The sequence below is a fragment of the Electrophorus electricus genome, chromosome 10 (assembly GCF_013358815.1).
Source record: "Electrophorus electricus isolate fEleEle1 chromosome 10, fEleEle1.pri, whole genome shotgun sequence".
In the NCBI taxonomy this organism is placed as follows: domain Eukaryota; kingdom Metazoa; phylum Chordata; class Actinopteri; order Gymnotiformes; family Gymnotidae; genus Electrophorus; species Electrophorus electricus.
In genome coordinates, this window is record NC_049544.1 from 7,100,642 (window position 1) to 7,122,206 (window position 21,565).

The 21,565-nt window shown below is 45.9% G+C and overlaps 1 protein-coding gene across 7 annotated transcripts in view; it reads left to right on the forward strand.

The window, feature by feature from the left end:
- sema6e (sema domain, transmembrane domain (TM), and cytoplasmic domain, (semaphorin) 6E) overlaps nt 1–21,565 on the forward strand; it is a 96,077-nt gene that overhangs the window by 61,704 nt on the left and 12,808 nt on the right. For all 7 annotated transcript variants that reach the window (XM_035530527.1, XM_035530526.1, XM_035530528.1 and 4 more), the window contains 15 exons: nt 1,202–1,390; nt 4,326–4,440; nt 5,167–5,224; nt 6,639–6,695; nt 7,099–7,200; nt 9,982–10,072; nt 10,330–10,452; nt 10,731–10,819; nt 11,119–11,336; nt 11,661–11,792; nt 12,616–12,771; nt 13,219–13,392; nt 13,950–14,087; nt 16,191–16,268; nt 21,417–21,475. In XM_035530527.1, the coding sequence (XP_035386420.1) occupies nt 1,202–1,390; nt 4,326–4,440; nt 5,167–5,224; nt 6,639–6,695; nt 7,099–7,200; nt 9,982–10,072; nt 10,330–10,452; nt 10,731–10,819; nt 11,119–11,336; nt 11,661–11,792; nt 12,616–12,771; nt 13,219–13,392; nt 13,950–14,087; nt 16,191–16,268; nt 21,417–21,475 (1,779 nt within the window). The remainder of the gene's footprint in view (nt 1–1,201; nt 1,391–4,325; nt 4,441–5,166; nt 5,225–6,638; nt 6,696–7,098; nt 7,201–9,981; nt 10,073–10,329; nt 10,453–10,730; nt 10,820–11,118; nt 11,337–11,660; nt 11,793–12,615; nt 12,772–13,218; nt 13,393–13,949; nt 14,088–16,190; nt 16,269–21,416; nt 21,476–21,565) is intronic.

The following is a 21,565-nucleotide window of genomic DNA, read 5'->3' on the forward strand; positions in this document are numbered from 1 at the left end:
TGCTCTGCAAATGAGTTTTTGATGCATCCCACTTGGCCTTGTGTCAGGGCTGACAGAGGGAAGAAGTGTCCCAGCAGCCTTTGCTGTTAATTGTGTTAAGTCACCTGTGAAAAACTGTAGAGTGGAAGTCAATGAGCCAGGTGTCCCTCTGGCCAGAGGTCTCATACCCCCTTCCGCTTCTCTTCAAGCTTCTCAGCAAGCTATCTCTGAGCTATCTATAAGCCGAAGCTCATTAGCCCAGCTGTTCTCCTCATGGTGCTGTAACAGACCAGGTCTCAGGAGAGTCCAGGTCTCCACCTGAATGCACTGCTCTGCATTTATGTGAGTCTTCCGATGCTGTTCTAACCTCCAGTCTCCTCAGGATGAGACTACAGAACGATGTAGAACATGATATTCATTCAAAACTCTGGTCACAGGAGAGACTACCTGTCTTAAAGTAGAATACGAAGCACAGTGTGGGAAAGCAATGTGTTGGAAAGCATGAACCGAATGCTGTGGGCACTGTACCACCGGAGTAACACGACTTGTGCAACTTTAGACGCCATCGGCGTTTAATAATCACAGCACTGCGCAACTTGCAAATGCATTCAGGTTTGCCTTTTTCTTTCCAGTGGCATTTCCTGGTCTATAGTAAAATAGGGTTCCTTCCAGAATCTCAGTACATAGCATACTGAAGACTCTGGGTTCCAATAGAGAACCTGCAGTAACGTGTGTGTGTGGGTGGTGTAAATTTGATTAGTGTAGAGAGCGTTGAAGGCTGCTCGAGGTTTTAATGAGCGGAGATGCTCCTGCACACTCTTTCATCTCTCTCCTGTTTACTGTGGCACAGCCAACTAATTAAACATTATTACACTGATATAGAGACAAGTTTTGATCTTCTGTACCACTCTCAGCTTGAGTGTGAAACTGTAGCATTGTAAGTAGTTTGTAAAATTACATACATGGGCGATTTTGACACCTAGGCTATGCTAATCGACTTAATGTAAATATACCATAGCTCTTCCGCTGAAATACACCAACACCCTGACAAGCGTCGATTCTTTATCCTATAGGAACATCTATAATGTCATTTTTTGATCAAAATAGTGAGCGGACTACTTCAGTCTTCTATTCTACATGCAGTATACATGTACAAGCATGGTGTTCCTTACAGTCTCCACCAACCGACTGTGGTGTCTTTGTGTCTCTGTCTGTCTCTCAGGTGGGAGTGATTCTACTGGGGGTCATGCTGTGGGCCTGAGTGCTATAGCTGGAGCTGAAATGCGGTTGGTTTTGGGGTTGTGGCCCCTCCTGGCCCTGACCCTCACCCTCATCGGCCTATTACAGCTAACTGATGCTGCCACGCCCTTCCCCCAGGATCTGGAGCCAATCAGCATTGTGGGGAGTGAGTGTGAGTATAAATATATGCTTAGTATTCTGTAAATAAGCACCATAAACTAAATTTTCAAGTGTGGGAATCTCTTCTAAAAGAAAAATTCTCTCAGAATTCATTTGGAGTCTAGCATATTAGACTTTCATTGGCTGTTTACTATTCTAGGTCTTTGCTGCTCACAAGGCTCCTTGTCAAAATTGTAAGAAAATGATGTGAGATGCCATGTCCTGCCCAGAGTGAATTAGAAATTGAGTAAAACCATCTCCAACATTTAAAAGCACCTAGCCTTCCAAACAGCTAGCACTTGGCAGGTAGGAAACAGTGTTCCAGTGGCAGTCGCCCAGACAGCAAGCAGCTCCATGGCTAATCCAATCACAACGTTCACATCAACACATCAGTACTAGAAAGTGGATGCCCATACTTGGCTACAAATGAACCCTCACATTAGGAGAGATGGGTTCAGTGCTTTTATATCGATAGTAGCAATTGCACTTTGACTACTTCTGTGAAGTTTGATGGTTAATTTAATTTATGCCTCCATAAACAATATAGGCAATTGAGCTACAAAAGGCCCAAAAAGAATATGCACACGATTGTACATGAGATGTGAGATTAGGGCAGCACGGAACACGAAAGGTCCATATGGCGGGTGTCACATACAGCAACATGTATGCAGTCTACCTTAACGGAGAGCATGTGGGGACTTTACCTGGCTGAAATTACAGATCCATTATTGCTGTGCAAGGTGAGAGGAAGACCAGTTCTGCTGTAAATGGATCCATAAGAGATGGAGAAGCACTGGGTTACTAGCAGAGATGGCCGAAGCTATTGGAGCTCCTCAAGGAGACCAGCAGACATGTAATGAGGCCCATTTATCAACCACTTCCACCTGTGGCTGTGCGCACGCACACGTGTGCGCATATTTGTGTGTTGAGTTGCACACCTGCAGGATGACTATTACTTAGGCTAATTCCCTGACTGTGTATAGGGAGAGTGCCTAAGGTGTGCACCAATTAAAAAAAAAAACATGTTAAAGATAAAGGACCATCTCATACCATTCAAAACCTCTCAAACAGAGAGGGCTGATAAAGAGATCTCCTGTAGAGGGCGCCAAGCTTGCGGTAAAACCAAGCCTACAGGTTTGTGTTAAGCTATAAGGGAAAGTGCCGATATAAAATTGTTCAGTGGAGAACAAAGTAAAACCCTGAAAAGAGAACAAGGTGGATGAAGCAACCTTGATGTGAAGTACAGCCGGATATTCAGAACAAGTTGAAACAACTGGCACAACACTGAGCAGCACAGAGGCATCAGACTCTATTTTTTAGAACTACGGTGATGTTTCTGAGTTCTCTGCTGAAAGCTATTGTTGGTCCGAAAGGCACAGATATATTATTTTTCATTTAAAGGTATGACAAAGTTTTGCTGCTAAGATTGTGTGCTGCACCAATATGACTTGGTAAGAAAGCAGCAGTGCTGTGAAATGACGTGATAAGATTTTGACCATCAGACCTTGAAGCCTAATTATTTGATTCGGAACAGGAACAGACCCTGTTAAAGCTATAAAATGGCAGCGGCTTGTAATTCTAGACCATTTTTAGACTGAGACTATATTCAGCCTTTGCAGCTATAAGGAACCTGGCTCACACCTATTATGCTTGATCTTGGCTGAGAGTTAAGCCTGTTTCTCCTCTTTGTGAATAGAGGTAAAGCTCTTCAGTGTCGGCTGTTCACTCAGCATTTTTCCGAGGTTTTTACTGGTGCAGAAAGCAGGTCTTTTTTATCTTTTCCCTCCACATCTCCCTCTCTTCTTCTTTCTCACACCCACCCCTGCTTGCTCTTCCTTCCTTTCTCTCTGTCCTTCTCTCTTGCCAGTGTAATAGCAAATTCATCAAAATTGCAGAACATTTTGTGAAAACTGCTATCCCCCCACCCTCCGTCCCCTGCATTCAGCTTACACAAATACCCAGAGACCCACGGTGCTCATGGTCATGGGATGCTGCGCTGGGTTTTTAAATAAAACCTCAGTCTTCACCGCTGCAGGGAGCCCTAATAACGCCGGCCTGGATCAGCACACACCCGGCCCGGGGAGAAAAGGCACAGGATTGGCTTCTTTGGGGGTTCTCGCTGTATGAAGTGTTATAAGAAAGGCTGCACTGTGATCAGCGCTGGGCCTGGTGCGATCACATGCCGTTCGCTGTGTAAACATTGCGGAGGAGAAACGGAATACTGCTGCACCGAAACACTTAGATGTTTCACACACTGTCACTCCATCACCGCTCAGAACAGTTAAGAGTCAAATTCCATGCTGACAACAGCTGTAGTATTTCTGCCCTCAGAGTTCAGTACAAGACATGACAGTAAACTTTATCAGTACCGTGCCTTACAACTTAATTGACACACACAGTCTTCTTAAAACAGTCATAAATGTTTGAGCATGCTTGACTTTTGCTGTGTAAAAGCGCACACCCATGTATTATTGTCTAGTATGTTATGCTTGGACACCTTGCTCAGTGAATGACAAAGGCAAAACCTTGACGCTAAAAAGGCCTCCCCAACTCCTGTCTTCCACCACCAAGCTGCAGGAAAAATGAAGCCGTCACTCTGGTGCTGACAGATTCGACACACTGACTGAATTTACTCTGCCATGAAGAGCCAGCAGTGCTCTCAGACCCTGCTGTTAAATAATGAATAAAGAATATGCTGATTGAGAATGGCTTTTCTTTGAGCCTGGGTGTTCTCAAGAGGATTATTTTAATAAAGCTGTGCTGAAGAGAATGAGGTTAGAATGCCTTGTTATACACTGGCTATTAGTTTGGGCTAATATGGAAATCTTTTGTTGTTTGTTGTAAATAAATGTGGGTGCAGGTAGTATTGAATGGTAGTGATTACTCCTAACAGCTGCTATTGCAAATTTCTTATTCTCTCTCTCACTCCGTCTTCTCCTTGTCTGTAGATTCCTACCTATATCCTGGTTTCCAGGGCAATATGTCAGACAATGACACGGCGAGGCTTGGTCTGGACTTCCAGAGGATGCTGCGCATCAACCACATGCTGTACATCGCCGCCAGGTGAGTCTGTCATCTCCAACACCAGCCCTGTTAATCTGCCAGGTCAGTCTGTCATCTCCATCACCAGCCCTGTTAATCTGCCAGGTCAGTCTGTCACCTCCAACACCAGCCCTGTTAATCTGGCTCACTTCCACTGTTTGTCTTATAGTGTGTGTATTAATACAAGACTACTGACCTGGCACTGACCATTTTTACCTCTTTGCCCAAGCCCTGTGATTTCATGAAAAGGAGTAAGCCCTATAACAGGACTTGTACAGAGACAAGATGCATGAAGCATATATCTCTGTGGATCATTAAGATGTTTGAAATCTGAACACAAATATGAATTATACACCTCATTGCAAGCACCAGCTAAAAGCAGTTGTGGAACTTCTGGACCTGTATCTTGTGTTGAGGTTCAATGTAACTGAGAAGTGATAAATCACACCCTGAAGGCTTTGTAAGATATGGGTTTATTGATAATCCGCCCCTCTCTCCATCTCTCTCACTTCCTCTGTCTTTTTTCCCCTCTCTCTCTCTCTCTCTCTCTCTCTCTCTCTCTCTCACACACACACACACACACACACACACACACACACACACACACACACACACACACGCTCACAATAAACACTGTGTGATTGAGGCTAATCAGTCTCATTCAAACTGAGGTGACTGACACATCTCTCTCTCTCTCGCTCTCTCTCCTCCTCTCCGTTGATTTTCTCTGTTTCGTGTGTGTTCCAGGGATCACGTCTTTGCTGTCAATCTTAGCACTTCGGCTGAGCAAATTGTACCTCAGCAGGTAAGCGCCTCTCCTTCCCCATGCCCATCTGACGTAATGGCGCCTTTGGAACTGCTCGGAATGGCGAGGAGCCATCCGAGCTAATGCTCCTCATCCGCAGCCCCTCTCGGTGTCGCTGCTGCTTCTCTGGCCACTTACCTGATCCCAGCTCCACGCGGCCCGGCCCGGTCGCTTCCCTCCACTGCCTCTCAACCCATTTCACATCTTTTTCCGAACATTAAGGGACTCAGAAGTAGCAGTGCATTTAGTCTGAAAGCAGAAGGAGGCCAAAGGAAACTCCTGTCCTGGCTTTTCGCTGAGCCTGGAAGCCGGAGGCTGCGCTACAGCTCTTGAAGGACTAGCCGGCATCCTCCATTTTTCTCCGGCACCTCTTTTATTGCTTTCCTGTACTGGCAGTTTCTACATTAAGACGTAAATCATTCAATTAGTGCGATTTAATGTGTCCTGGTTGGAAGCTCACAGAATCAGCTGAAAGTCACGTTTTTGAGGGGTGATTTTACTTATAAAACCAGTGAAAGGGAACCATATGAAAAATCTAGCCCTTTTGTCGAGTGGGAGATTGACACTGGAATGTTTTAGCAAGTTATTTATTGCATTAGTGCAAATAATTAAGATTAATTAAGATTAAATTGCAAAAGAACACATCTTATGCTAAACATTTCTATCTGCCTCCTGTTTCTCATTCCTTTATCTTTTTTCTCTCACACTTTCTCCTTTCCTCCCTCTCTCTGTCCCTCTCGATCTCTCTCACCTTCCCCCACTCTCTCTCTCTTTCTTGTAAATTCCAGTAGAATTTCAGTGTATCTCAGTGTTGTGACAGCAGAAATACAGTAACTGCACAGGATGTTTGTGGTTTTGAGAGGTTTTTTTTCCCCTGTGTGTGTGTGTGTGTGTGTGTGTGTGTGTGTGTGTGTGTGTGTGTGTGTGTGTGTGTGTGTGTGTGTGTGTGTGTGTGTGTGTGTGTGTGTGTGTGTGTGTGTGTGGATTGAACCAATGTTCCTGCCGACAGGGCAGACAGAGGGAAGAACAAATCACTCCAACTCCTCAGCCTAATGACATAAACCAGCACCCTGCTACTATGGATACACACGCACACTCACATACTCACACCCACAGCTTGTTAATGGCCTGATGGATCTTTACTTATCTGTCATTCGCTGTGTTCCTGTGTGTCATTCCCTGTGTATGTGTTTGTGTGTGTGTGTATATATATCTCTCTCTGTCTCTCTCTCTCTCTCTCTCTCTCTCTCTCTCTCTCTGTCTCCTTCTATCGTAACTGTTTGTTTCCTGAACAGTTTATTGCGGTAAATGAGGCTTTGTCGTCATCGCTGTAATGAGCAGTGATTGGTGTGTTCCTAGCAAGAAGCTCTTGATTGTCGCTGACACTTTGTTCCCTATGTTTTTGTTTTTGCAGAAACTGACGTGGAAGACAAAGGATGTGGAGAAGTGCACAGTGAGGGGCAAGAACAGCGTGAGTGTGTAGTCGTGCAGCCCCCCACCCCGCACTCCTTCAGCCTCTCCCTCCCTCTTACTCTTGCTATCGCACTCTCTCGCTGTCGCACTATCCTGTTTTTTCCACTCTCCCTGTATTGTTTGCCTTTGCACCAGTTCATCTACTGTAGTGTAAATTGCTTGTTAACATCAGCAACAGAGGTATCTGCTACAGATGAGTGCGTACACACACACACACACACACACACACACACACACACACGCGCACAGACAGATTTCATGATTGATGGTATTGCTCATGTAGGTTTGCATTCCTAGACTAATCGTGGGGGCCCACAGACCTCAGTGTACATATTAGAATAAAACACTGTGTGTTTGAGTGTCTCTCTGCTTTGTGTCTAAAAGCTTCTTGCCTTTCACAGGATGAGTGCTACAACTACATCAAAGTACTCGTTCCCCGCAATGATGAAACACTGTTTGCATGTGGAACCAATGCATTCAACCCCACCTGCCGCAACTACAAGGTAGATGGAGCCTTTGGTCTCACCTACACATTCATGCCCTCTACACACACATGTACACTCATCAATGCCTTGAACTCCATCTGTCATTAGCAGAAGGTATTCCAACCTTCCTGTCAGAGCCTGTGACCTGCCTAACCCACCCCTCTCACACACACACACACACACACACACACACACACACACACACACACACACACACACATTTACATACACATAAACACACAAACGTACACTCACACATTCATGCACATACACTTACCCCCACACAGGAATAATACAATAAACCTGAAAATCAGTTAAAATTATTGTAATATGATAGACTAAGAATGTTAGACTTTGATTAGATTAGGTCACCAGTAAAAATTCAGTCCACCATCTTGTTGAATAGGAATGGGACGCCTATAGACAGCTTGGCTGTTGTTAGTGGAAATGCCCCAGTATGGGTTGAGTGTTTACAGTGTGGTGTAGGAGCAGTAAGGCTGTAAGAGGTGAGTGTTTACAGTGTGGTGTAAGAGCAGTAAGGCTGTATGAGTTGAGTGTTTACAGTGTGGTGTCGGAGCAGTAAGGCTGTATGAGTTGAGTGTTTACAGTGTGGTGTTGGAGCAGTAAGGGTGTATGAGTTGAGTGTTTACAGTGTGGTGTCGGAGCAGTAAGGCTGTAAGAGGTGAGTGTTTACAGTGTGGTGTCGGAGCAGTAAGGCTGTAAGAGGTGAGTGTTTACAGTGTGGTGTCGGAGCAGTAAGGCTGTATGAGTTGAGTGTTTACAGTGTGGTGTAGGAGCAGTAAGGCTGTATGAGTTGAGTGTTTACAGTGTGGTGTAGGAGCAGTAAGGCTGTAAGAGGTGAGTGTTTACAGTGTGGTGTAGGAGCAGTAAGGCTGTAAGAGGTGAGTGTTTACAGTGTGGTGTAAGAGCAGTAAGGCTGTATGAGTTGAGTTTTTACAGTGTGGTGTCGGAGCAGTAAGGCTGTGTGAGTTGAGTGTTTACAGTGTGGTGTAGGAGCAGTAAGGCTGTAAGAGGTGAGTGTTTACAGTGTGGTGTAGGAGCAGTAAGGCTGTAAGAGGTGAGTGTTTACAGTGTGGTGTAGGAGCAGTAAGGCTGTAAGAGGTGAGTGTTTACAGTGTGGTGTAAGAGCAGTAAGGCTGTAAGAGGTGAGTGTTTACAGTGTGGTGTAAGAGCAGTAAGGCTATATCTGGCCCCACAGTAACATGGATCAGCAGTCATTAGGAGAGCCATCTGCTGGTGTCCTGATGAATGCACTGTGCTGAAGACAGAAACTGGGTGGATACTAATGTCTTAACAGCAGTCTGTGAACACCAGCACGGTCTTCTCCTTCTATCTGTGTTCTATCAGGGTTTTTAAAAAACACACACACACACAGTCCTGTCAGTTTTTGAGTTTAACTGCTGTGCACAGTGATGTCATAGTTGTATATAGACCTATATATATGTGTGTGTGTGTGTGTGTGTGTGTGTGTGTGTGTGTGTGTGTGTGTGTGCGCGCGTGTGTATGTGCGCGCGTGTGCATGTGTAGGGTCACTGGGGAGTTAGCTAAACTCTCTAACAAGACTTGCTGTCTGTTTCTTTTTGCTACAGTCTCACTGAGCCTGATTTATATTTTTCACCATATGAGCATACACCCCCAGTCTCTTTCTAGCCCCTCTCTTCTCATGCCTCCTCTCTCTACCTTTCTCTCTCCCTCTCCTCTCTCTCTCTATCTCTCTCCATCTCTCATCTCCTTATTTTTTCCCCTCTTTATTTCTCTCTTTACCCCCCCCCCCCCATTCCGCAATGGAAACCCTATGGCTGTCAGCTCCTGCGCAGGACTGAGATTAGTCAGGGGAAGGGACAATCGTGTCTTTGGGTCCAGGGGCACTGTCCCCTCCTGCACCATGTGTTTTCTGGGGAGAGAGGATCCTCCCCAAGGCCAGCCTGCAGGCTGCGGAAGAATGTCTGGGCAGAGGTTAGGGAGAGGCTGGAATATGCCTGCAACGAGATTAAACTAAGGTCAAGAGGAGGTTGTGGTTATCTGTTGAAGGGAAGTAAGGTCGTGGTTCGTGGTGGGTTCAGTTCGTTTGGAGAGTGGATACAGGAGGGTCATGGGGTGATTATAGGCTGCTTTTAAAATAGTTTTGCTAGGGTTAAGTGGAAACTGTGGAAAGATGGTAAAGAACAAATTGAGTTTGTAAGAGACATTGGGGAGAAGAGCTTCAGAGAAGTTGGGGAACAGACTTAAGGAGGTCATGGTAAGGCTAAGGGCGAAGGATTAGTGGCTCAGGAGGAGCTGCATGTATGGGGTAGCTTCACTGTCAGATAGAGGTGTGAGCAGAGCTAACAGGCAGAGCAGCTCATCTTGTTAGTCTCAGACTGAGACACCAGACCGAGAGCGGGAGCATGGCAACTTTCACACTGTCGACACACACACAGACACACAAACACATCCATGCCTTATTGCTGAGGGAGTGGATATTCCGGGTGACATTGTGTCTGTCCCCCAGGATTAGTGCCTGTTCTGCGTTGGCGCCCATGCTGCTCGAGCGTAGCAGGGATGGGGGAGAGCGCTGGGACGGAACAGTGTTGGGATCAGCGCAGCTAAGCTGCATCAGAAGGGCAATTTAAATCATAAAGTGAAAATCAAAAGATGTGCATGGTGGATCAAATGTCACTGCACTAAAATGGCAATGACAGCAACCAGGGAAAAGTACATGGATGTGTGTGTAATGTCTCTCTCTCTCTCTCTCTCTCTCTCTCATGCTCTCTCTTTCTCTTTCTCTCTCTTTCTCAGATGACCACACTGGAGCAGGATGGTGAGGAGGTGCTTGGTCAGGCGCGGTGCCCTTTCGAGTCTCGCCAGACCAACGTGGGCCTGTTTGCCGGTGAGTTAGCTAAGATGAAACCTGATCCCACGTATAATCTCACCAGTATTCCGCTGACATTTTGCAAAGTTCAGCTGCCGTTTCCGTCATGCCAGCGACTGCGCGCAGGCTTGGAAACACCATAGAAACAATGTGTGGGAGACCAAGCGAAAACTTGTGCTCCTGATACCTGCCACTTCACCCTCAGGAAGGCACTGAGAGATGGCCTTTATAGCCCCCCTTGAAATTAAGCCCCTCCACCTCTGCTCTGTGCCCAGGTGGTGATTTTTATTCAGCTACGATGACTGATTTCTTAGCGAGCGACGCCGTGATCTACAGAAGTTTGGGCGAGAGCAGCCCGGTCTTACGTACGGTGAAGTACGACTCCAAGTGGCTACGAGGTCAGAGATTATCCATGTGCTCTCCCCCACATTCATTCTCTCCGCACTCTCACCTTACTCTCCTCGCACTCTTCCTCCCCCACACTCACTCTCCCCCACACTCATCTCCTGGCACTCTTGCCCACACTCACTATCCCCACACTCTCCCTGCACTCTTCCCCACACTCACTCTCTCCCATGCTCTCTCTCCCCCACAAATTTCCCCCACACTCTCCCCACTCTGGGTGGAAGACCCTAATTTACACTGCTTCTTTAAAATCTGTGCTATGTTCTTACAGAGCCCCACTTTCTACATGCCATTGAGTATGGAAACTACGTGTATTTCTTCTTCAGTGAGATTGCTGTGGAGTACACTACTCTTGGCAAGGTGAGGTCGGCTCAGCACAGCCCGGTGACTTTGAGTGACCTAGCTTTTACGAACTACGGGCAATATTTTTTATAGCCTGTGCAACTTTAAGAGACTAAATATACTTTGCGTGTTTTCTGGGTCATGATCTCCAGACTCGCTTTGTGTTTAGCAGGAGTGGGAACAGTACATTTGGTGATCTGCGCCATATTATTGGTCGGAACTGCAGAAGTGCAGTATCTCTTCCCTGTAGTAGTTATTAGCTAAAAACAAAGCAGCTCTGAGCATGTCGTCCCTCCGTGATGTCGTTGCCTGTCTAGGTGGTGTTCTCCAGAGTCGCTCGAGTGTGTAAGAATGATAACGGAGGTTCGCCGCGGGTTCTTGAGCGCTACTGGACGTCGTTTCTGAAGGCGCGGCTAAACTGCTCTGTGCCGGGCGATTCGTTCTTCTACTTTGATGTCCTGCAGTCCTTAACAAACATCCTGCAGATCAACCACAGACCTGCTGTGCTGGGGGTCTTCACCACACAGGCCAACAGGTGCGGGCACCCAGACAGCCTCATTCTTTTCGCCTCGTCGTTTTTAAATGAATACAATCTTACATTAGCTTATGGCCTCACTTATGTACAGTACATGTACTACAATATTGCACATTTCAGGAACACTGCAATAAAGATTAACTGTGTATAAAAGATCTGCTCTGTGCAAAAACTGTTTCATTCTTTACTATTGTTTGGAGGTAGTAAAACGTGTGTTTCTTCATTGTCTGGATGAAAGATTCCAGCAGCATTTTGCCTCTGTGCCTCTACCAAAGGCATCTCATTAGTGTTGGATTAAAAGCAGCCTCTCTGTCATCCTCCCAGCATCACCGGCTCAGCTGTCTGCGCCTTCTACATGGACGATGTCGAGCGCGTGTTTAGTGGCAAGTTTAAAGAGCAGCGGACCAGCGAGTCAGCCTGGACCCCCGTGCCTGACGAGCAGGTGCCTAAGCCCAGGTGGGTGCATCCCTGGGCAGAGTGTGGTGCAGTGCCGGGTTCGGTTCCCTGCGAAAGCCCTGGAAATACCACCTGCCACATCCTGTAAGCGGGCCCATAGTGGAGCACGCACGAGACTGCAGAAGAAAGGAGAGCGTGCACACAGCACTGCCATAGAAGCCCAACTGTTCAAATCAGATTTGTTTTTCTATTTCTTACTTATGTGATTAGATTCTTGTGTTTAAACAAGCTATTGATTGTTTGCTAACTGCGTTGGTGTTTGAATGTGACTCAGATCAGAGTAAAAAAAAAAGGAGGCAGTTAGGGGTGATTGTGTACTTTCAGGCTTCAAAGAGAAAATGAGATATGTGTTTGATATGTAGGGGGGGGGGGGTTGACGACGTGATGAGCAGAGGCTTGGACTGCTGCCATTGGTTTGTCAGTCGATTATGTTCAGTTAGAGGCGCACACATGCATAAGCACACACACAGTAGTATTTCTTCTGGCTTTGATTAATACCCCTGGCCCTTCTAACTTGCTATGTGGAACTGAGAGCTTGGCTGGTCAGGCCTGAATTGGGGATCTTGGCTTTGTGTTGGCTACCAGCAGCTTTTGATTTAATGATGGCTGGAAGAGATGCTTGTTTGGGTATGTGTGTGTGAATGTGTGTGTGTGTGTGTGTGTGTGTGTGTGTGTGTGTGGTGATAGCATTCTGGAGAAGGTTTTGTAGGCAATGCTCTGTTTGTGGGTGAATATGCGGTGAAGGCATTCTGGAGAAGGTGCTGTAAGTAATGCTGTGTGTGTGTGTGTGTGTGTGTGTGTGTGTGTGTGTGTGTGCCTCTAGACCAGGCTCCTGTGCTGGCGATGGCTCTGCGGCTGCCTACAAGTCCTCCACCTCTTTCCCCGATGAGACACTTACTTTCATCAAGTCCTATCCACTAATGGATGAGGCCGTGCCTTCAGTCAATGACCGGCCATGCTTTACACGCACCACCAGCAGGTACACACACTCACACACACTCACACATGCACACACAGCTCACTTGCAATCTGCAGCCTTCAGCACAGCGCTGTGAATGTCACAGCCAATCTGACAGCTGGAGGTCTGCTTGTGCAAGTTGTGGAACGCCTGCCAGGTATAGCCACACTCCCCTCCATCACATCTGTCCCTCTTACTTTCTCTCAAACTCCTTCTCTGTTTTCTCTCTGCCAGGCCTTCTCTCTCTTTCTCTCTCTCCTTCTCCCGCTCTCTCTCGTGTGCACGTGCATATGCTGTCCTCCGCTCTATTGCTTACTCTCACAATCACAGCTGTCTGTGACTCCCCTGAGAAACGCCACGTCTAACCACCACTCGAGGGGAAACACAGATACCTGCATCGTTTAATGTCATCTGATGCAGTGACAGCTCTGTTGGTTGTTTACTAATGAGCATGTTTCCTGTGTGTAGATTTAAGCTGACCCAAATAGCTGTGGACACAGCCGCTGGACCCTATAAGAACTACACAGTTCTGTTCCTGGGCTCAGAAAATGGTCATATTCTGAAAGTCCTGGCCAGCATACACCCCAACTCTACCTACAGCAGTCAGCTCCTGGAGGACATTGATGTGTACAACCCTACCAAGTGAGTGCGCTCTCTCTCTCCCTCTGTCTACCACTCTCTCTCGCTTTCCCTCTCTACCTCTATCTGAGGAGTGAGGAAGCATACCCTAGGCTCTCTGAGCTTCTTGACTGATTAATCCACTTTTTCTCATTGGGCCAATGCTCCCCTGGAACCTACAGGAAATGACACGAGAAGTTGTTTACTCATTTTACTAAGTCTCTCCCTCTTTTTCTTCCTCTCTCTCGCGCTCTCTCTCTCTCACACACGCACGCACGCACGCAAATGAGTAGAGGAATTTATTTAGACTACAGACTCCCACCTGTAGCAAATAGAACAATGTTTGTACTCTTGGGATGTTGCCAGAGTTATGTACTACGGCTATACCCCAGCCACTGATCCTGACGAGCAACACAGGTGGCAACTATTTCACGCTCTCTGTTTCATCCTTACTAAACCACTTGAGTGTTTATGTTAATAGTGCATACTTTCATATTTATCATGAGTTCATTTAATCAGAAGGGTAAACTGCATGTAGTGTTACTAAAATGATGTGACTGACTGTAACTGGCCTGCATCAGGTGCAGTGTGCGTGGGGAAGACCGGAGGATTCTGGGACTGGAACTGGATAAAGACCATCATGCCCTGTTTGTGGCCTTCTCCAGCTGTGTGGTGCGGGTACCTCTGAGCCGCTGTGCTGACTATGGAACATGCAAGAAGTGAGTAATAGAGTAATGCTGCTCTCATACTTACACATCTGCTGATTCTTAATAGCCCTTATATTTTTGATTAGTACTTGTAGTTAATCTAGCCTAATTTACACTGATCAACACTTTATGCTCCTCATACCATCAAAATGATGGTCTGGGTTGGTCAGTTCAGAATCGTGGGAGGTTGGTATGTGGTTAACTTTCCCCTTTTCAAGGAAACTGCATTTACTGGTGAAAATAGAAGCGTCTTACAGCATCTCCCAAAATATCCTTCTTGATCTATAATAGATGCTTTCTCCTTCAGGTCTATAGGAAAGCCTGAGGATCAGAGCACTGCGCTTTTGCAAAGACAAGCATTTAAATTTAAACGCCAGCGCAGTTTTGCAGGCATAAAGCTGGGCCATTACCCCCGTGCAGGAGAGAGGGCCTCCACATGAGGCCGCAGCTGGTCCACAGCTGAGGAGCCGTCAGGAGCGGGAACGTGCTTCCCACACCAACTGATGAAGCTCCCTCTCCTCCACCAACACCCCCACCCAACTCTCTCAAACGTGCTCCGGCTCAAACAGGATCCATCTGATTGGCTATAGGCCAGTAACAGCCAGACCAGAGAGGTTGTCATTGGCCTCCATAACTAGGGGACAGGAAAGCTGAATGGAGCTGTTTGCATTAATAAAGCAGCCAACAAAGCCTGACAGGTTTTTTGGGGGAGAGATGACTGTGGCTGGGATTGTCATCTTGGGCTAGACCCAGACACACAACTGATGCATCTCGCCACAAAGTCATCTCTGTCTGCCGGTCTGCTACTTCCCGCAAAACGAAACATTGTGTCAAACTCTGGAGAGCGCACAGGGTATTCACAGTTTAAGCAGCACCACTGTGTGAAAGGATAATAGTTCTGTTTCTTTATTCTAGTCTGGTTAGTTTTAGTGTGCCTTGCTCACAAGGGGAGGCTTTTCATGACGATAAGCAGAACCAGCTGCATGTGAGGCCTGAATGAGTTCAGTGATGTAGGGCCACTATGGCAGGGGCTGCGACCCAGCCCACGCTCACAGCCCTGCCTGCACAACCTGCCCCAAAGGGTTCAGAGCCCTGCACGCACAGCCCGCCCAGAGGGCTCAGTGGGATCAACTCGTAGGTGACACTGTCTCCATCTGTGACCAGAAGGTCGTCTGTTTCACCGAACCAATGAGGAGGAAAGAGGAGCACATTTGTCAGCGTTGGCGGTGCTTATTTGGTAGCAGTAGGATCCAAGTGTTTCAGACGGTTCTCGAGTTTAGGAGGGCTAAGCAGCTGTGGGTTCTGAAATAGAAGCCGCTGCGTGTACGAGAGCGGCTCTCCACCAGTGGAAAAGAAGACATTGTTTTAGTCGAGTTTGTTTTTCCAGGCGCCTTCATTTTGTTTCTCACCGACACTCACCCTCCCACTCAATCACACAAACCACACTCTGTAGATAACACACATAGACACAAACTCAGAGTCCCCCCACCCACCTCACTCTATGCCTGTCCTTAAAATCCTCTCTCTCCATCACCCCCATCTCTCTCTCTCTCTCTCTCTCTCTCTCTCTCTCTCTCTCTCTCTCTCTTTCTCTTTCTCTCTCCCTCCCTCACCCCAAACCCCCCCCCCCACCCAAAAAAAACATCTCTGTGGATGTCTCATCTGCTTAGCTATGTCACTGAGTCCCACTTGGGTTCTGGCAGGCACAGCACACCTGTCAATCACACGCATGCATGTGCACACAGATTCACGCGCACACAGCTGGCCCTTAAAGTAAGTAGTCTCCCTCACAGTCTCACTCTCCTTCTCCCCCCCCCCCCCCCATCTGTCTTCCTCTCTTCCTTCTTAACTCTCTCTTCTCTTCTCTCCCTCTCTCCTGTTCTCTTTCACTTCTCTCTCTCTCTCTCTCTCTCTCCCTCTCCCCCTCTCTCCTTTGTTATGGTGATGCTGTGGCTGGCTGTCCTCGCTGACTTGTCACAGACACGCAGACTCAGTCCATAACTGGGGTGCTGCAGTGGAGGGAGATTTATGGGAAGGGACACAAACCTTCTCCAACACATCTGGTGGGAGTTAACTGTGTGTGTGTGTGTGTGTGTGTGTGTGTGTGTGTTGTAGGAGCTGTCTGTCCTCGCGAGACCCCTACTGTATCTGGCTGAGGAGTGGGAGTTGTGCCACTGTGCTGCCAGGACTAAAGTGAGTTCCAGTTTCAGCACACAGCATCCTTCTCTTAGTGCTTTTTTTATTCTCTCTGTTCACACTAAATTGCAGCACAATCGTTATACGCCTCCCATTAAAGTGAACATGTATACTCTGCAAAGCACGGAATATAAATTCAGGAATATATAAAGTACAAATAATTTATCTTCTTTTAAACTGAATTTTTGTTGGTAAGGTTAATTTAAGTATCTAAGATCAGTTCATTTAAATATGTGTGGGTGTTGGGAGGCCATGACTCTGTGCTGTTTACCCGTGCTGTGGCTGAAGCTGTATTGGCAAGACTCTAGGCTCGATGTTCATTAGGTGCTGGTGGATGCTCAGTGGATTACTACATCCTCTGCAGCCTTTTTTAAAATTAATCTAAAATAAAAATAACATGCATCATTGAACCAGTATTAATTATATTCCAACAGATTGTGTACATTGGAACTCAGGCTTCAAGCTTGTGGAAACACTGTGGATCTGAGCTCGATTGCCAACCATCTTGTTTGTATAAAAGTAGCAAATGCCTATGAACCAAGCAGGCCAAAGAAATGAAGGGGCATGAGTGGTGCCATCCTGATCACCCCCAGCCCAGTGCCATTTATTTATCCACACATGATCAAACCACTATCACATTCATACCTATTGACCACCCTGGACCTCCCAGCACAGCCAGGGAAGACCACATCAACCTGTCTTTCGATCTCTGTGTGCTTGCTTGCAATTGAAAGTAATGTTCAGCTTTCTGGCTTTCAACCACCATAGCTATGTACAACAAACCCACAGTGCCTCTCGGAGTGAGAGAGAGTGAGAGTGAGACAGAGAGAGTGAGAGAGAGAGATGTTATCTGTTAGTCCTAAATGTTAACTCTTAACACCCAGCAGAGCTTAGCAGTTCTACCCCACCGAAACATGGCTGCCACTCTAAATCACTCACCTTACTTATTTTCTCAACTTTACTTTGGCCATAAATTGCGGCGCAGTGCTAGTGAAAGTGTATTGTAAGCATGGGTCGGCTTCGCAAATGTGAGTATTGATCTCTTCAAATAAAGACACAGAGTTATTGCCTCGTACCACATGACTGCCCATGTGTTATATTTACTGTAGGCCTCTCCGGCCTGCTGCTAATGGAATGTGTGGAAATATATTAATGTGAGTTCTATAAATCCTCTGGCACACAGCCCCACCCGGCATTCGCCTCAACAGCTTATTGACCTTGTTTGGAAAAACTGTTCCACTGTGAGCCGTCGATTTGCTTGGAGCTGTATGTAGTTGTGCTGCTGGAGGAGTTAACATGCAGGCAGTACCACAAGCAAGCGGGTCAATTCTAAACGGCAAAAGCAAGTCCTCTCTTTCCATTCCAACTGCTTGTCTAAGCCGTAATGAAGTTGGGCACATGGGTTGGGAAGGCCTGTTGATTGGATGACAGTACCTCAGTTTGAATCCATCTTAACCCTAAGTTCAAAATTACTTTTGATGTTGACAGTAGAGGAACTTATACAACCATTTGCAGCTTTACTCATGAGTAAAATATGATAGGGCTCCATACCAATCAGAAACGTGTTTATGACAAATACTGAAAAGACAAGTGGCTATGAATGATTCCAGACCCCAAGTCAATGTACTATGCCATATGAACAGTAATGGTACACATTTATATATGTTCCCAGTGTAAAAGACCCTGCAGCTCTGTCCATTTAAGCCTATTGTGGGTCATTACAAGTTAGAGGGAAAATGACTCACCTTCATCATCTTTACCCTTAGACTTTTGGGAATTTATGTCCTTGACTGGTGCAGGCCAAGATGTGGTTTAATAGTGTCAGGGCTCGGAGGAGAAATCTGTAGAAAGGGCTCTGCTGTAAATCACTGGTTGGTTAAAAGGTATTTGAACTGTAAAATTGTCTGTGTTAATTTAATTTGGGACCGGTATAAGTACACAGTCTCCAAAGCACAGTGCAGCTATTAACACTAGTACTTCACTGTCTGGAGGAATGTGTGGATGAAGCATCTTCAGTGCTCTGTCTATTTCTTAATCAATTATATAGAATATTAATGTTGACATGAATGAACTACTATGTCCACTGAAGCCAGGGACTGGGGTACTGCAGTTCTTGGATCTCATCAGTGCTTAAACTAAAGAATTAGGATTAAAGCTCTTTGCCTCTTTGAGGATTAGGCTTTTGGGAATTGATGTGACATGAGTTTTCCATCTTTTGCCATGTATTTTCATGTTTTCCATGTGTTATTGAAAGATCCACTGAATGCAGAATCTGTCGAGGCTCAGGCAGTCTCCTCAGCGGCAGTCTTCTAAAGGCAGGGCCTTATGTTGTCAGCCCACTGGCTTTATGAGGGTTTTGGTATTTGAACACCTATTTGAACACCTTTGGCCACCAGCACAAAGGTAATACTAGGGGTCTCAGCATCTGAAATTTAGAATCTAGCACTGCTGCAATGCAACACGTTTCCAATCATTTTAAAGAATGGTTCACAGGTGAAGGAGAACTCCTCTTGTCCTTCAGAGCCTATGTTCCAGTGGCAGTCTGACACAAGAGCTCTAAATATGAGCATAATGTATGCCAAAATATGAAGATTAGACATGTATGGCCAGGTGTTCTATAGCCTTCTTTGCAGTGGACTATACTGATTGCTCTCTTTCCCTATTTGATTTTTCTTACTGCCCTTTTTCTCTCAAAACTCTAACTCGCTCTCATTCCAGGGCAATTTGTTCTTGGGTAATGGAAATGGGGAATCTAAATTGTGTCAGGAAGAGGGCAGACAGATTGAATATTGTGGGCGGGGTGGGTTCAGGTGTGGAGAAACACCTTTGTGTCAGAGCCAGAATAGAGTGCTGTCACTGTATGGCATACACTACAGCTATTTTACATTTCCCTTTTTAACATGTCCAGCCTCTTTGGTTATTCCCATTTGAGAGGGACTTGCGCAGTGAACCATCGAGTCTGTGCTCTGCTATTAGACAATACAAAAAGGCTCCATTTAACAGAGCACTCGTATCTGTGCCATTTATGCATGCTTGAGTCAAGACACCAAAGAGATGAATCAGGATATCAAGTAATGAATCATGCTGTAATCAAAGCATGAATCGCAGCCATAGGTCCCTTAATTTGATACTGTAGCAGCCCAGACTTTGAAGGAACAACCCTGCCTTCATAACTCGATCATGTCCTTGGTGGACTCTTTATTAACATCCATGCTTCTTGCGGAACCTTCCTGTGTTTACATTGTTTGCCTACATTGTTCATTTCATCCGCTGTTCTGCGTAGGGCAACACTTATTGTGTCACTCCAAAGCAAGCATGTGTGCAGGTGTGAGCAGTTTCACGCGGTAGCGATATCATTCCTGACGTTTTAATTCCACCATCTTTCTGCCTCCATTAACATCTGTATGTAAACCTGCAGCTGCCTGGCTCTGGTAGCCTCTGACTGACCCTTTCATTATCATGTCGGCTGCTGTGACTGCCATAGCTATTTTTGTGCAGTTGGTCAGTGGCTCTGGGAGAGCACGAATCCCTGTGGCATGTAATCAGTGATGATGATGGTGAGGGCGGTGCAGTAATCTTCCTTCTCAGGTGCTGAGTCATTGCAGCTATTGAGCTGTCAGCTGTCAGGGAAACTAGTTCCCGGTGAAATTTACATTTTCTAGGAGTTTGAGTAATTCAACTAATTAATGTCGGGATGATTCAGTACATTTGGTACCATACTTTTCCCAGCGTGTAAGTGACCCTGAGAAGAACAAAAAAACATAAATTGAATAAGAAACATGAAACTTCCTGCAGAATTGATCATTAGCTAAACTGAAGATGCTTAGAGCCCAAATCATGTCTGGTTGTAGGGAAGCAGGCAAACTCCAATTTGCGCAACTTTTATAACAACCGAATGTACTTTAGCCCTAACCTTATTTACTTTAACAAAAATACTTTACCATAAGTAGCTTGATTTTTTTTCAGTAACATTATCAAGTATTGCACAGTGATGGGTTAGGTATCAATATTAGCTCTATAAAAAACAACTGTATTTCTGGCTGTATGAAAAACAACTCTATTTCTATCCCTTTAGTCAAAGGGCTAAGTGAGAAGTCATTTTGAATGTGGCCCTATACATTCATTTTAAAAGGACCAGCAATCTAAGACATCTTCACTGATTTACTCTCTGACCTCTAGTGAAGTACAGTCAATAAAATAATGTTCTGTTCAGTACCACACTGCCACAGTAATTTCAAAAGTGCCAGAAATCGACCCCCTCACATTGATTCACATTGGTGCAAGCTATACAGCAATGTATCCAAAGTATTTCATTCTTTTTGCTTGGCTAACTCGCCAACCTATAATGCCAGTCTTGGCTACTGACAGCTTTGTGTTGCTGTGTATGTAAGTGCAAATGTGCATGTGTGAGAAGGTGCTTGTATGTGCATATTAGATAGATACATAATTTAGCAGATTGTGATTTTATGCTCTGTGATTATTAATTTTTTAATGCCCATAATGAATGCAGTCTCTACATTAGTATGGTCACTGGATCACAAGTAGACATCATAAATGGCCCCCCTCCTGAAAAGAGGGCCCTGCTGCACAGAGCTCTGTGCTATCAGTGAGCTACACTCAGATATTTCTGTTTGGTGCTAGGTTAAAGCACACATTTATTCAGTCCATCAAATGCACTCAGACCATATCTGAAATAAATCACTGTTAATTGCAATTAATATTCACAATCATAATAGCATCTAAAATAACTGGAACTATAATTTTTATAATAGACATAAGGCCTGTGGGTGTGTATGGGTATATGGGTGGGTGTAGATGTGTGTGGGTGCTTGTGTTCGTGCCTTTTGAATGTTTTTTTTTTTTTCTGCTCTTCCTGTCAGCATGGAGAAAACATGGCTGCCTCAGTGTGGCATGTGACGTCTTGCGTGCATTTTTCATTCGCTGCTCGTTTGCCCAAGCGCCCCTGTCAAGAGCTCCATCCTTGATGAGGCGGCAAACAAATTGCATTTCCCTTTTAGTGTTATTCAAGCCCAGACACAGACAGCAGGACTGCTTCCCCGGGCTTGACAGCAGAGGCAATTAGGGGAAGGAGGAGAGAAAGAGATGACGCAGGTGCTAACTCTGTGCTTTTTGTCTCTTCCTCAGGTCGGGCTTTGAGCAGGACGTGGAAACTGGCTACCCACAGTACCCCGACAGCTGCCACGGTCAGCACCAGACAGCCAGTGGCCTTACATGAGTCATATGTGGGCCCTGTACCACACCTTACTTGATGGAGGCTAGACACAACACAGCCC